This window comes from Chrysemys picta, chromosome 6 (genome assembly GCF_011386835.1).
Source record: "Chrysemys picta bellii isolate R12L10 chromosome 6, ASM1138683v2, whole genome shotgun sequence".
Classification (NCBI taxonomy): domain Eukaryota; kingdom Metazoa; phylum Chordata; order Testudines; family Emydidae; genus Chrysemys; species Chrysemys picta.
The window spans coordinates 29604103-29618387 of NC_088796.1; the positions used below are offsets into that span (position 1 = coordinate 29604103).

At 42.4% G+C, this 14285-nt stretch overlaps 1 protein-coding gene across 1 annotated transcript in view; it reads left to right on the forward strand.

Moving 5' to 3' along the window:
* CCDC152 (coiled-coil domain containing 152) overlaps positions 1 to 14285 on the forward strand; it is a 19436-nt gene continuing 5151 nt past the window's right edge. The window contains exons 1-3 of the mRNA XM_005282207.4: positions 1 to 259; positions 8398 to 8462; positions 8880 to 8982. Of these exons, the coding sequence (XP_005282264.2) occupies positions 130 to 259; positions 8398 to 8462; positions 8880 to 8982 (298 nt within the window). The 5' untranslated portion in view covers positions 1 to 129. The remainder of the gene's footprint in view (positions 260 to 8397; positions 8463 to 8879; positions 8983 to 14285) is intronic.

Sequence of the window (14285 nt, forward strand, 5' to 3'; positions counted from 1 at the left end):
CTATAACTGAACACTGAAATAGTTGTAAGATTGTTTTTCCTTGAAGTACCTGCTACCTGTTACAAAAGACCACTCATTGTTAAATAAGATATTTATGGTTGTTTTCAGTTCTTAGAGTGGAATCCTAAAATGAAAATAATGAAGAAATCACTGAACAATAATATATTTATATTTCTTTTTGTTTGTTTAGAATATGCCACTCTCCAGAATGTGATAAAGGGTCTAAGACAAACAATTGAAAATCAGTGTAACCTGAGAGGTAAAAAAACAAACAAACAAAATCCTGTAAAGTACATTGCATTATATTTTAGAACAAATATACATCTCTTGCATAAACAAGGAGATTCCTAATTCACATGTAATCCTTTTGTTAGACCAATCTCTAACTGCCAATCGGAAAACACAACAAAATTAAATTAGAAACAAACCTGATATATCCTATCATTTCATATGTGCCTAAGCTTAAGTGTGTGATACACAATAAAGGACTTTTCTTGCAGTCCTACACATACAAAAATGCTTTATTTTCAATGGGAGTTTTGCCTGAATGAGGATTTATATCCTGAATTTTTGATTTGTTTTTTATTTCTTAGCAGCGCAAGAAATCTTGCAAGAAATGAAGGTAGTGTGAATCACCTTTTTTAAGTACTCTGCGATCCAGCAAAGCACTTAATCATATGCTTACACATGCATTAGTGCTTTACTGGGTCAAGGAAGCTTTAGGTCTTAGTTTGATAATGTTCTTAAAATGCAGCTACCATCCAGAAATACTTAATCTAGGTAGTTGTTATTATTAGATATTATTTTGAAATAAAATGATAAATATTGTGACAGACCCAGACCAGTGGGGTACAGGAATCTGGTAGAGGGCAAATATACTGGTCACTGGATGAGTAGTTTTCTGTTCCCTGAGTGACCAGAGCAGGGGCTGTACTAGAGTAATCAGGAACCTGCTAGAACCAGTTAAGGCAGGCAGGCTAATTAGGACACCTGGAGCCAATTAAGAAGAAGCTGCTAGAATCAATTGAGGCAAGCTAATCAGGGCACCTGGGTTTTAAAAAGGAGCTCACTTCAGTTTGTGGTGCTAGTGTGAGGAGCTGGGAGCAAGAGGTGCAAAGAGCTGAGAGGGTGTGCTGCTGGAGGACTGAGGAGCACAAGTGTTATCAGACACCAGGCGTGTAGCTGAATGCTTACCCCGCTCCTGCCTGGGGGGTTTAAAACAGCCTTGGCAGAGGGCTGGGGCAAAGGGAAAAGCTAGTGGGGTGATTGGGGAAGTAGCCACAGCTGGGACACACCAATCAGGCTATAGCTGGCCTGTATAAAAAGGCTGGGAGCCAGGCACCCAGAGTCTTTCTCTGAGTGCAGAGAGAGATGGGCCGGGCTGCAGGGAACTAGAGCAGAGTACCTAAGTGGAGCAGGGCTGGGGAAAGGCTGAGGAGCTAGGGAGCTCCAGCTTGGAAAGCCCCAGGCTGTGGCCTAGTGTTAGGCTAGGAGGTACTGGGGGTTAGGCCAAGGCAGTAGGCCCAAACCCAACCTTGCCTCTGATGAGTGGCTGATACTGCAGTCTGCCCCAGGGAGTGGGGCTAGATGGTGACTGGCAGTAGCCTGATACTGAGGTGAGGTGGGGTTAGTGGGTGGGGGTTCCCCTGGGAGGGGAGACCTAGCATGTGGGTACTGCCAGGGGCAGCACCCAGAGCAAAGGGCACTGGGGTCCTGGGAGGGACACGGGAGCCGAGAAGGAGAGAACGAGTTGGATCACTGGCCTGCAGAGGGCGCTCCAGAGGCTGGTGAGCTAATTCCCTGGACAACCAGCAGGAGGTGCCGCAGGGGTGGGTTGGCTCCCCGTACAAGGAGGAAGGTCCTGTGGTGAGAATAAGGAAGGTGTTTGGAGGAGGCCATGGGGAAGTAGTCCAGGGAGTTGTAGCTGTCATGCAGCAGTTACAGGAGGCACTATAGACAGCTGCAGTCCAGAGGGCCCTGAGTTGGAACCCGGAGTAGAGGGCAGGCCCGGGTTCCCCCCAAACCTCCCAATTGACCTGGACTGTGGGTTCTCCCAGAGGGGAAGGTCTCTGGGCTATTCCCCAGCCCATGTGGTGAATCTCTGAGGCAAGAAAATCTGCCAATAAGTGCCGGACCCACCAAGATAGAGGAGGAACTTTGTCACAATATATTTGTAATGTTTAGTTTTTTTTATACATAGCATAATTAGAAGCAGATTTTTATACTCCTAACGATGTTGATTTCTGTGAAATCTGTTTCTTCTAATTGTCACTCGTGAAATTCACCCTGTATGAAGGGCCAGCACAAACTCTATGTGCTTGCTAAGTGCTCCTTGAGCCTATGGATTTAAGTGGTACTTAAGCCTTGTGCTGGGAGGTGAATTTTCCGTAGAATGAATGCCATCTCTCTTACACTTATTGGTTTCACATTAATAAAAGTATGATATCTAGTTCTAATCAGCTCAGCTTGTATTCTGTCAGTTTGCCCAATGTTTTACATTTATAGGTTTAAACTTGGCTTAGTTTATAAGCCAATAGCAGATAATTAGAACTATCTATTCTATGTTAGCACATTTTAATTGTTCAATACAGTTTTTAATTTTTCAATGATACTGACAGTCTTACGGACACTTCTTCCATGCTTTTTTCTCCTTTTGTCTACTTCATGCTCTTTCCCCATATTTACTCTAAAACTCTAGAGTCTTGATATAATTTGCCATGCGCATTCCAAATACCCCCACAGTTTCTCATAATGGTGATAAAATATTACAGCCCTCAGGAAAATGCTGGTAGAATGTATATCATGTAAATAGACTCTCTGAGGGAGTACTTCTGCTGTTCCTTCAGAAATGTTGATTCTCCTTTAGTCATTTTGAATAAGGCTAGGTCTACAGTACCCGCCTGAATCGGCGGGTAGAAATTGACCTCTCGGGGATCGATTTATCATGTCCTGTCGGGACGCGACAATCGATCCCCGAATCGACGCTTACTCCACCAGCGGGGGTGGGAGTAAGCGCCGTCGACGGGAAGCTGCAGAGGTCGATTTTGCCGCCGTCCCTACAGCGGGGTAAGTCGGCTGCGATACGTCAAATTCAGCTACGCTATTCGCGTAGCTAAATTTGCGTATCTTAAATCGACACCGCCCCCTCCCCCCCCCCGTAGTGAAGACCTGCCCTAAGTCATCCTGCCTAATTCATTTATTGGACAGTGTCAATCTTGAAGAATAGAATGTAGTGAGAGAAAATTGTCCAAATTTGAATTTTTGCCATACAGTAATGTCACAAACTTTGCTACATGTGCATAGTCTTAAAAATGATTGTGTGTATGTATTGAATTTCTTAGTTTCTTTCTGTGTACTATTTGTATGTAAAGATTTTTTTTTTTTTTTTTAAAGACTCCACTGTTTTCAAATGACCTTGTAGTCTCAGTCTCTGGTCTCCGGTTTGATAACCTTGATTTGTTTCCACTATCAACTTTTAGCAACAAAAATTTCTACATGTATGAAACCAAAAGCTAGAGAAATGTATTAGTAGATGATTCAGATCTAACAGCCCCTACCTTCTAAAGAATCATGACAATCCAAATTAAACAAATTTGTGGATTTTTGAATACATAACTCAATGCAGCTTTTCATGTCGATGAAATCTACGCAAAATAGATTAAAATACACAACAAGCTAAGCATCTGCTCAACGCACATCAACAAAGGATCAAATCCTGCAAGACACTGCCCCATCTAACTTCCATGGGAGTTAGACTTTAAATACCTTTGAGGATCTGGGTCTCCTGTCAGGTACTGAGCAACCTCGACTCCCATTAGCCTCTGTGGGAGCTATGAATATTCAGCATGTTGAAGGAGGTGCTCTGCAGCTCTCAGAAGTGTGCCCTGTTCCTCCATAATTCCTATTGAAATCAATGGGAATTTTGTGTAGGGAACAGCCTTAGCAGTGGTGGCTTAAAGGGCTTTCATTACCCAACTGAAAGTGATTCAGCTCCTCTTATTGAGGGTTCACTGTCCCATTTACCATCTGTCTGGGAGGTAGGTTGGCTTTCTTTTCAACAAATGAGCCAGGACTCTAAAGGACTAATTCTCATTTATTCTAAAACCACTTTACACCACTCCAGCAGTGTAAAGGACCTTAAAGGGGTGTATATATAATTTACTCCCATTTTAAGGACCCTTAACACTGATGTAAAGTGACAATAGTATCTATGAAAATCAGCCTTAAATAAGAATCCGGTATCTTCTGTGATTCATTGACAAGGCTATAATCTCAAGGCCTCGGTGGCTATCACTAAATTCTTTCTTAGAGACACTATCCTTAGCTAGGAGATTTACTGTCAAACTAAAGGCAGACTGTGGGCTAGTATCCTATTTTGTAAAATGTTCTCTAAGGCTCTAGGATCTGATTGCTCCAAGCAAAAGACATGTTGATTAGCTATCGAACAGGTTTTTCTAATCTACTGTCATACAGTTCCCACTGTAACATTTTTATCCATAAAAGTAAGTGTTAACATCTATAGGCAATGAAACATCTTAGAAGGATATGACATTTTAATAAGGTTTGTTTTGCCAAATAAAGTTTAGAAGTCCTTCCAGCTTGGCAAGTGTTCACTAATTCCATCAAAAGGGATTAATTCAACAAGATTTACTCAATACTGCTGAAATAAATAAGGCTTAATAACATAATGAACTATTAAATCCAGTGGGGATATCAATTATAAGGCTTGAACTCATAAAGTGGACCTAGAAGATCAATGAATTGATTAATAGGTGATTATAGGGTCTAGAATTTCTAGGAAAATAACAAGCATCATCTGTATGAAGAGTCAGTTTGTTATTTATCTTGCCTGTTGAAACTCCATGAAAATCCTCTGCTTGTATTAGGTTTTTAGTAATGGTTTGTTCATAAATCCAGTGATACAGGGCATAGACAATCTGAGTTGTGATTTTCCCCAGCCTAAAAAATACAACTGAAAATACTGGGTGGGGGAAACGAGAAGGTTTGCTGAGGCGAAATATAAATCACATACACTATATGGTTCACTTCAGAAGCAATCCCTCAGACACAAAAAGGCACACAAATTATTCAAAATGCAAGGATTGCATTTCTATAAGTAAAACACAAGTATAAAATAATTGAGTCCCTACCCAACTAAGTAGTTAGGCCAATCATTCTTTTATGTCTGCCCCAAAATATTACTATACTTTTACCAAAATAATTTGCTCTTTCAGCACCTATGCTACTAAGTTTGGAACAAATTTATTCCAAAGGAAAGGTACCATATACAAGTTCTCTGAATTTTTTTCTGTGGTTCCCGTTCTTTGTCGTTAATCAAATGAAGCCAGATTTCCACAGAGACTGTGATAGTAGTATCCTTAGCCCAGTGGTTCTCAAACTTTTGTACTGGTGACCCCTTTCACATAGCAAGCCTCTGAGTGTGACCCCCCCCCCCTTATAAATTAAAAACACTTTTTTATATATTTAACACTATTATAAATGCAGGATGCAAAGCGGGATTTGGTGTGGAGGCTGACAGCTCGCAACCCCCCATGTAATAACCTCATGACCCCCTGAGAGGTCTCAACCCCCAGTTTGAGACCCCCTGCCTTAGCCTCTAATCTGTCAACTCTCTCCAAAATCTCCAATTGTTTTTGCAAATTTATTCCTTCTTTGTAGAATCCTTTGTTCTGCAGAATGTGTGCTGTATTTTGATCAAAAACCTCTTCTGTTTGATAAAATGTCAACAGACTTACAGTAGTTGGATGCAAGTATAGAGACACAATATTACTGAGAGTTCCACCAACAGTTATTTGGAAACTCGGTAGTAATCTTCCTTTTTCAACCAACCAACCACCCACAAAGTTGATGATGGTTGCAGAATTTTTGAACTTACACAATGTGCTTTAGGATTGTGTTAGGTGTTACTTCTTTCTCAAGAAGGTTTAAATATTGTGCTGAACATTCATACCTCAGAAGTTTAGGACGATTGCATCCGAGAGGTTCCTTCATTATTTTAATTTTATTTTTGTTGTCTGAGCAAATGGCAAAGAACTTCATGTCATACTTTCGTTTGCATTCTTGGATGGCATCCTCTGCAATTTGGACAATGTTCTGCAGTTTTCATTTTATATGTAGTAGAAACAATAATGTTACATATGAATGGATTTTTCCCTTTATGGATGGTTGAAGCCATTGTTGGGTCATTTCCCATGTTTGACCAAACTTCCTGCATTAATGTCAATGTTGATTCTTTTAGTTCTCCATTTACTATTTCTTCTAGTTTTTCACTTCAACATACAGCAGCTGACCTGTGAGATCACATCTGTCAGGAGGAATATATTCAGGGTGAAAAGCTTCAACCATTTCTTTATATTACTCATTTTGTGCTATGTCGAAAGCAATGTTGTCATAAAAGTGGGTTGCAACTTTCTTTTCTAGTTCAAGTCTTTTCCTTTCTGTTTCCACGGGTGTCCACTAATTGTGTGTTCCTCATTTACTGCATACCCAACCTGAGACATAGGGTACATCTACACTACAGGGGGGAGTCGATTTAAGATACGCAAATTCAGCTACGTGAATAGCGTAGCTGAATTCGACGTATCGCAGCCGACTTACCCCGCTGTGAGGACGGCGGCAAAATCGACTTCTGCGGCTTTCTGTCGACGGCGCTTACTCCCACCTCCGCTGGTGGAGTAAGAGCGCCGATTCGGGGATCGATTGTCGCGTCCCAACGGGACGCGATAAATCGATCCCCGAGAGGTCGATTTCTACCCGCCGATTCAGGCGGGTAGTGTAGACCTAGCCATATATAGTCTGATTTTCAGAAATTCTAAGCACTCATGATTAAGGCTACAATTTTGTCATGGAGGTCGTGGAAATCATGGAATCTGTCACTTCCAGAGACAGCTGTGACTTCATTCCCACAGTGGCTGGGAGCTGCAGATTCCCCCCGCTGCCCACGGTGGCTGGGAGCTGTGGGGGCTCCCCAGAGCTCCTAGCCACCACATGTGGTAAGGATACCCTGCAGCCCTCGGCCACCATGGGCAGCGGGGGCCTCCGCAAGGTCCGAGCCACTGCAGACACCAAGAGACCCCCTCAGATCCTGGCCTCCACAGGCAGCAGGGGGGACCCCGCAGTTCCCAGCTACTGCAGTCAGCAGGGACCTTGGGAGCTCCAAGCTGTGGGCAGCGGGGCTCCTCAGGAGCTTAGGGCTGCTGGCAGCAGAGGGGCCCCGCAGCTCCAAGCTATTGGCGGGGGGACCTTCTAGCTCCGAGCCCCCATGGGTGGTGGGGGGCCCTGGAGCTCCCCAGCTGTCACAGTGGTTATGGGGGCTCTGCTGCTCCTGATTTTCTCATGGATATTTTTAGTAAAAGTCACAGACAGGTCATGGGTTTCCGTGAATTTTTCTTTATTGCCTGTGACCTGTCTGTGACTTTTACTAAAAATATCTATGACAAAATCTTAGCCATACTCATGATTGCAACTGAACTCAAGGGAACTGCAGATGCTCAGCACCTCTGAAAAATCAAGTCCTGGATGTCTCAAGGCACCCAAAGTTAGTGGGCGCACTCTCATCTGTAAAACTGGGATAATAATACTTTTCTACCTCACAGGGGTGTTGTGATGATAAATTCATTAATTTTTGTGAGGCTCTGAGATGGAAAACTGTGAGGAAGTTGTTAATTCTGTATTCAGTGCAGGATTTGGATGGAGTTTAGTAAATAAAGCATGAGGCCACACATAGAATAATGAGGGTAAAAAGAAACATTGAGCAGTTGCTTCAGTTCACTTAGTGCAGTCCATTCTGTGCACTAAATGACACAAAAATAGTAGGAGATCATGGAATCAATGTTTGTAAATGAATATGTACAAGGGGGAAAAATTAAGGTTACATGGACAACCTTAATTCTGGCATTTCCTAAATGTTGAGTACTTAACTTTGCAACCTTAAAAGTGTTCTTTTAACAGTTAATTTTATATGATTTAATATATATTACAGCAGCACCCCATAGGCCACACTCAGTACTGGGGTCCCATTGTGTCAAGTGCTGTACAAACATCTGCAAAGACTTGGTTCCTGAGCCAAAGATTTTAGCATCTAAAATTCTGATCAACTAAATCAATTATTATAAGGCTAAAGTTCTTCCAAATTAATAAGACTGAGACAAATACTATAAATAAACAATAATTGTGCTTTTAAATTTTTTTAAGTGTATTAGAAACCACAAAGATGTAATAAAAGGGTGTCGTAATGGAATCTACTTCTAAATAAGAAGTTTTATTTTAAGGTTCAGCTGGATAATAAAAATACATATAAAAGTATTTCTTTATTCTGACTGTTGGTATTGATGAGATTTCATTTTTTCTAACTGATACAATATTTTATTTATACAGATGAAAATGAAAGGCTGAAGAATAATACCCATCTCTTGGAAGAGAAATTAAAGGCTCATGAACAGGTGAGACATGACTGGGCATTCTGTATTCAAAGCAATAGGGCATATATCTATATTTCCCTTGATTGGAGCATCTCAAGCAATGGTTTACAGTTCTTCATGAGGGACATGGTATTAAACTTTGGGGAAATTCTATGGCCTCTGTTATACAGCAGGTCAGACTAGGTGATCACAATGGTCCCTTTTGGCTTTGGAATCTATGAATCATTCCTGAAAGAGCTGTGGCTGAACTGGATTATTCTTTTCATTTATCTTATCATTGCTCTTCTTCTGAAGCTGATCTTGCACATAAAAACAGATGACCAACTATTTAAAGATCAGAGCAGTACCGATAAGAGATGATGTTTTGCAGACCCAGGGGTAGGTCTTGTTAAAGGCACTTAACTTTAAATTCAAATACTCACATGTTTAAATTCACAGGAATATAAGAATCAAATTGACAAACTTGTGACAGAAATTAAAAACAAAGAAGAAGAATACAAGCTGGAATTAACAAAGGTTCATTGTGACATGAGCAGAAAATGTAAGTTTTCTGAATGCTGCACTAAGTTTTAATGATCCTGAGATATGACATATCCAAATCAAAATTACCAGCTGGTTATATATGTTCTGTATCTCTTTTTCACTTTCATATTGTTCAGGAAACTTATAGGTAGCACATTTTATACCTATTTGAGACCTTTTTTTAGATAATTTAAAAGCAAAGATTCTATAGAAGTCTAAGGCCCTCTGACAAGATATTCCTGTCTACAATAAGGGGTAATGGTGAGTTCCACTTCACATCAGATTATATTTGTTTAATTTGAAATGTATTACTTGTAAAATATTGAACTCTGTGTGTGTGTATATATAGCAACAGTAACTATTATCCTTTCTCAAGGCTAGGTTCATAGCTCCTTAGTGTGGGTCATTGCCTGACTGTAGATATAGGGGGCAGAATCAAAGCATTGAACTGGGGACAAGGGACTAGCCCCAACCCCACCTTCCAGGGAGGACCTCCTCAGTTTTGCTTTGCTTTGTCTCCCTACGGGCAGGGCAGAGAATCCAGTACTTGCTGCAAGAGAGAGAATTTAAAAAAAAACAAACACTGCCTGGAATTAGCACAGTGCCTCCCCCCTGCCCTGACTGTTCAGTTTATAGGGTAGGAGGATGGTGGAGGGAGACCAAGGCTGTGTTTCTCCTGTGCTGTGTCCCTGCCAGAGGGTATAGAAGGAGAGAGTTGTGCCTTGTGCAACCCAGCCGCCTCATCTTCTCAGAAAGGTTTCACTTTGGCTGCCTCACGCCAACCCCAGAGCCAGTTCCCCAGGAGTTCCCCCCCTGTGAGGGAGGAGTCTGACAGTCAGAGACCACAAATGTCTCAGTGGGTGGCGGAAAAATGAAGAGAGCACTTGAGCCACCAGATGCAGTTACATCAAAGGGCAGCAGCCCGGCATAGGAAACCATAAGCCAGTCGGCTGAATCCACCACAGACAGAGCCAGGAGTGGCCAGTGAGACCATTTTGGGTGCATGTGGTCCATGGCTCAGGTCATCCCTCCATGAAGCAGAGAAGAAGGGAATCAGTCTTCCTTTCAGGAAGAAATTTCTTCTTGGGCTAGGGAGTTCTTGGATTTGGCACAAAAAGCACCTTTATCTCAGAGGCCATCTTGTGAGCCCCAGATAGTGGCTGCAGTGTCCCCTTACAGGCTTTCTATCCACTTTCAAAAGGACAAAGATAAAAAGATGCCTGCTAGCAGAAGAGGTTCCCAGGACTCCTCATCTGACTCAGGTCCCCAATCCCCACCTCCCTTAAGAAGTCAAATTATAAAAGGGGGAAAGATTCAAGAAATTACTTCAGATACTTTGAAAAATACCAGGCCCAACAAAGAAAATAACAGAACACCACTAGCTGTCACCTTCAGCCCCCAACTAAAACCTCTCCAGCGCATCATCAGAGATCTACAACCTATCCTGAAAGATGATCCTTTACTCTCACAGATCTTGGGAGACAGACCTGTCCTCGCTTACAGACAACCCCCCAACCTAAAGCAAATACTCACCAGCAACCACACATCACTGAACAAAACCACTAACCCAGGAACCTATCCTTGTAACAAACCCCGATGTCAACTCTGTCCACATATCTATTCCAGTGACATCATCATAGGACCTAATCACATCAGCCATACCATCAGGGGCTCGTTCACCTGCACATCTACCAATGTGATATATGCCATCATGTGCCAGCAATGCCCCTCTGCCATGTACATTGGCCAAACCGGACAGTCTCTACGCAAAAGAATTAATGGACACAAATCTGACATCAGGAATCAAAATACTCAAAAACCAGTAGGAGAACACTTTAACCTGTCTGGTCATTCAGTGACAGACCTGCGGGTGGCTATATTACAACAGAAAAACTTCAAAAACAGACTCCAACGAGAAACTGCTGAGCTAGAATTGATATGCAAACTAGACACAATCAACTCCGGTTTAAATAAGGACTGGGAATGGTTGGGCCATTACAAACATTGAAATCTATCTCCCCTTGTAAGTATTCTCACACTTGTTATCTAACTGTCTGTCTGTGCTGGGCTAGCTTGATTATCACTTCAAAAGTTTTTTTCTCTTAATTAATTGGCCTCTCAGAGGTGGTAAGACAACTCCCACCTGTTTATGCTCTCTGTATGTGTGTATATATATCTCCTCAATATATGTTCCATTCTATATGCATCCGAAGAAGTGGGCTATAGTCCACGAAAGCTTATGCTCTAATAAATTTGTTAGTCTCTAAGGTGCCACAAGTCCTCCTGTTCTTCTTTTTGCGGATACAGACTAACACGGCTGCTACTCTGAAACCTTTCATTATGCAAGGCACTGCATTTAGCCGTATGGAGTGGAAATCCATCAACCTCATGAAAAAACTCGTACAGATACAGACAGACATCATCTTCCTTTCCAAATGCAAGCAGATGGACATCATACCAAAAGGACTAAAGGTAAAAAATCCATTACAATCTACATATCACACAGACTATGCTGAGAGACTGTGTCACACACTCTCAAAGAAACTGCGAAATCACCTGATCAGCATCCTATACAGCAAACAGGGAAAGATTAAGAATGAGCTCTCAGAACTGGATACTCTCATAAGAAACCAACCTTCCACACAAACTTCCTCATGGATAGACTTTACAAAAACTAGACAAGCCATTTACAAGACAAACTTTGCCTCTCTACAAAGGAAAAAGGACACTAAACTATCTAAACTGCTACATGCCACAAGCAGCCACAACAGTAGTTCCCTTAACCCACCCAGCAATATTGTTAATCTTTCCAGCTATACTCTTAGCCCAGCAGAAGAGTCTGTCCTATCTCGGGGCCTCTCCTTTTGTCCCTCCAGACCCATGAATATGATACAGTTCTGCGGTGACCTAGAATCCTACTTTCGACGTCTCCGACTCAAAGAATATTTCCAACATACCTCTGAACAGCATACTAACCCACAGAATCCTCCCTACCAGCACTACAAAAAAAAGGATTCTGCGTGGACTCCTCCGGACGGTCGAAACAACAGACTGGATTTCTACATAGAGTGCTTCCGTCGACGTGCAAAGGCTGAAATTGTGGAAAAGCAACATCACTTGCCACATAACCTCAGCCATGCAGAACACAACGCCATCTACAGCCTCAGAAACAACCCTGACATCATAATCAAAAAGGCTGACAAAGGAGGTGCTGTCATCATCATGAATAAATTGGAATATGACCAGGAGGCTGCTAGACAGCTCTCTAACACCACATTCTACAGGCCATTATCCTCTGATCCCACTGAGGATTACCTAAAGAAACTACACCATCTGCTAAAAAAACTCCCTGACAAAGCACAGGAACAAATCTGTACAGACACATGCCTAGAACCCCGACCAGGGGTATTCTATTTGCTACCCAAGATCCATAAACCTGGATATCCTGGACGCCCCATCATCTCAGGCATTGGCACCCTAACATCAGGCTTGTCTGGTTATGTAGACTCTCTCCTCAGACCCTACGCTACCAGCACTCCCAGCTATCTTCGAGACACCACTGACTTCCTGAGGAAACTACAATCCATCGGTGATCTTCCAGAAAACACCATCCTGGCCACTATGGACGTAGAAGCCCTCTACACCAATATTCCACACAAAGATGGACTACAAGCTATCAGGAACAGTATCCCTGATAATATCACAGCTAACCTGGTGGCTGAACTTTGTGGTTTTGTCCTCACCCACAACTATTTCACATTTGGGGACAATATATACCTTCAAGTCAGCGGCACTGCTATGGGTACCCGCATGGCCCCACAATATGCCAACATTTTTATGGCTGACTTAGAACAACGCTTCCTTAGCTCTCGTCCCCTAACGCCCCTACTCTACTTGCGCTACATTGATGACATCTTCATCATCTGGACCCATGGAAAAGAAGCCCTTGAGGAATTTCACCATGATTTCAATAATTTCCATCCCACCATCAACCTCAGCCTAGATCAATCCACACAAGCGGTCCATTTCCTGGACACTACTGTGCTAATAAGCGATGGTCACATAAATACCACCCTATACCGGAAACCTACTGACCGCTACACTTACCTACATGCCTCCAGCTTCCATCCAGGACACACCACACGATCCATTGTCTACAGCCAAGCTCTAAGATATAACCGCATTTGCTCCAATCCCTTGGATAGAGACAAGCACCTACAAGATCTCTATCAAGCATTCTTAAAACTACAATACCCACCTGCTGAAGTGAAAAAACAGATTGACAGAGCCAGACGAGTACCCAGAAGTCACCTCCTACAAGACAGGCCCAACAAAGAAAATAACAGAACACCACTAGCTGTCACCTTCAGCCCCCAACTAAAACCTCTCCAGCGCATCATCAGAGATCTACAACCTATCCTGAAAGATGATCCTTTACTCTCACAGATCTTGGGAGACAGACCTGTCCTCGCTTACAGACAACCCCCCAACCTAAAGCAAATACTCACCAGCAACCACACATCACTGAACAAAACCACTAACCCAGGAACCTATCCTTGTAACAAACCCCGATGTCAACTCTGTCCACATATCTATTCCAGTGACATCATCATAGGACCTAATCACATCAGCCATACCATCAGGGGCTCGTTCACCTGCACATCTACCAATGTGATATATGCCATCATGTGCCAGCAATGCCCCTCTGCCATGTACATTGGCCAAACCGGACAGTCTCTACGCAAAAGAATTAATGGACACAAATCTGACATCAGGAATCAAAATACTCAAAAACCAGTAGGAGAACACTTTAACCTGTCTGGTCATTCAGTGACAGACCTGCGGGTGGCTATATTACAACAGAAAAACTTCAAAAACAGACTCCAACGAGAAACTGCTGAGCTAGAATTGATATGCAAACTAGACACAATCAACTCCGGTTTAAATAAGGACTGGGAATGGTTGGGCCATTACAAACATTGAAATCTATCTCCCCTTGTAAGTATTCTCACACTTGTTATCTAACTGTCTGTCTGTGCTGGGCTAGCTTGATTATCACTTCAAAAGTTTTTTTCTCTTAATTAATTGGCCTCTCAGAGGTGGTAAGACAACTCCCACCTGTTTATGCTCTCTGTATGTGTGTATATATATCTCCTCAATATATGTTCCATTCTATATGCATCCGAAGAAGTGGGCTATAGTCCACGAAAGCTTATGCTCTAATAAATTTGTTAGTCTCTAAGGTGCCACAAGTCCTCCTGTTCTTCTTTTTGAAAAATACTGCCCTGTTCTTCTTGGGATAACAGTTCCACCGACGCATCA